General features: G+C 38.2%; 1 protein-coding gene across 1 annotated transcript in view; it reads left to right on the top strand.

Moving 5' to 3' along the window:
* Positions 1–2,500, top strand: part of LOC113827476 (chondroitin sulfate N-acetylgalactosaminyltransferase 1) — a 25,541-nt gene that overhangs the window by 980 nt on the left and 22,061 nt on the right. Inside the window, exon 3 of the mRNA XM_070135954.1 lies at positions 1–113. This exon is cut by the window's left edge and continues 20 nt beyond it. Within this exon, the coding sequence (XP_069992055.1) occupies positions 1–113 (113 nt within the window). The remainder of the gene's footprint in view (positions 114–2,500) is intronic.

Genomic DNA, 2,500 nt, shown 5'->3' with positions numbered 1-2,500 from the left:
CTCGTTGTACAACCCCGAGTTCACATACCCTCTGCACAAGCACCGGATTCCACCGCCTCTTCATCAGCTGGAGGTCAAGGATAATAACGGCTACTGGCGGGTGTGGGGTCACGGTAGGTCACGGACGGAGGGAAGGCCTAGTGATTTCATTACCAAGTGTAAAAGTCAGTCATTTACGAACATGGTGAGTCTTGGGATGACAAACAGTGGTCTGTCATCCCAAGTAATCAAAATCAGTGACCGATTAATGCCTGAAAACGCAGTGTTCCCGTTATTACAAACAACTAATTTATGATTAAAAGTGGATCTTGAGACGTCTGGTTATGATCATAGTGTGATTCAGTTTGAACGATACAGGTACTTCACATCTCGTTATCACAATCATTCACATTGCCATTGCAGAATATTTGAAAGTATTTTCCTGAATAAGCATCCGTTATGCTGAGCTCTATCTTGAACCTTTTTTTCCTAGTACCTAACTCGCCACTGTTTTGTAGTTGACCTAGTGAACATCCTTAAACAAGCGAAGCAGGAGAGATGAAGGATTCCAACATTTGCTATGTGGATATCTGTTGATCAGGGATTGATATAAGAAGGCTATACGAAAACAGATTTTGATATTCTCCCAACAGAGGCAGCTGGATGCGAAATAATAATCTAAGAAAACATGGCATTAAATCCCTGCGCTGTTATTTCTACTTCCTTCTGCCTTTAATGCCAACCCCCTGACCCACCAGCCCAAATACTTCACGATAATTGACCCTGACTTTATTGAAGATCTGAAATGAATGTTGAAACGTTTGTAAACCTCGATATAGAGCAAAACCTGCCAAATATTCATTACACTATAATACATATTGCTACTTTTAAATGAAAGCCCTGCAGACGCCTTCCAGCTTTATTTCTGTCAATAAAAACTAAAAGATGTAAACAAACGCAACTGTGGAAATACATATTGCATAAATACAATATATATAAAGTCTCATACGAGCAGGTTCTCACAACATGGATGATTCCCAATATAATCATACATTTATAAACTTATCCCAAAATATAGCGTGTTTATTTCTCAATCAACGTGTACGCCTTTTCTGCTGCCAGCAACCATCTTGACCACTTTTAGGTTATGTAACAAAGGTTTACTGATAGATTCTCCAGTCTGGGAGCAAGCCAGTTTGCGCCTACCATTTATATAAGAATAATTCTCTGCAACCTTACGGCAGTATGACTTGGCTCTCAATGCACAAGCGAATTGGCATGAAAACCCCTGGCAACTGAGTACCTTAAGTGCCAATGGTTCACGGTTGTTTTGTGTGACTCAAGAAAGGCACTCCAGGCGCTGAACATTTCTGGATGAAGCGTAAATAATGTTGTTAATGATATTTTCAATAAATGCCAATCGCTCCATTGAACGGAATTTCACCTGCAACTTTGTGTGAGTATTTCCCCGTCATACTTAAACATTATCATATTAATGTGATTGTCATAGTCATCATCATCATTGCAATTACTAATGCTAATTCCTCCGTTGTTGTTTCTAGTATATATTATTTTCATCATTAGTGTCTTTATATGTGTACTCTTAGTATTATCACCGTGTTACTACTCATTACGATTCGATTGATTATATTATGATTATCATTACTATTATCGTTATCCTCATTAGATTACTAAGACCGCTGTCATCATAAGCCCACTATTCGTCAGTGCCCAAATTATCGTTATATTCATCATAATAATTATCTTCGTCTTTATCATTTTCATTGATTAAATCATTTATATCAAAGCCATCATAATTGTCATCATCGCTGTTAACGTTATAACACCACTTTGGTTATCACCATCAATGTAATTATTGTTGTAATGAAAATAATCATAAACAGTTCTGTAATGAAAAATGTCTCATCACCATCGCCTTCACCAGCATCACCATCGCAAGCACCATCGCTCACTCATATTCGCCGCTGGACTCAACTCCTACTTTGTGACACCAGCTATGTAGGTGCGCACTGCATGGATTAAAACAATACTATAGTACGCCGCTAATTCACCTATGTGAAAATTATCAATAGTGATAAAAGAATAAATCGATTAACAATTGTAGTATGCTGAAAAATAATTATGTGCTTATGCTTTGGAATTCAGAATGTTGCATCACTTAACTGCATAGCATATTGAGCAATCGCTTCAAGGTTTGATCTTTAACACCTCAGCAGACGGCCCAGTGGCAGCCATGAGAGGACGGTTATAAATCGCGCTGTGCATGATCTGTTATCAACATGTGAGTCCGTTGGCCAAAACATGCATTGAGTAAAACGTTTTGGCATTGAAACTCGCGGCATTTATTTTGATTTGATAAGAAGCGTTATCATAGAGAACGCTTGCTATGATACCTCCCTTACGTTATGTTTTTGGTAGCGTTGGTTATTTTTTGTTCGTTGGTTGACAGAACTCAAAAGGTTATCAATAGATCTTTATGAAATTCTTACCAGTGGCGTGG

This window comes from Penaeus vannamei, chromosome 2 (assembly GCF_042767895.1).
Source record: "Penaeus vannamei isolate JL-2024 chromosome 2, ASM4276789v1, whole genome shotgun sequence".
NCBI classification, from domain to species: Eukaryota; Metazoa; Arthropoda; class Malacostraca; order Decapoda; family Penaeidae; genus Penaeus; species Penaeus vannamei.
This window is presented reverse-complemented; position numbering and strand designations above follow the sequence as displayed.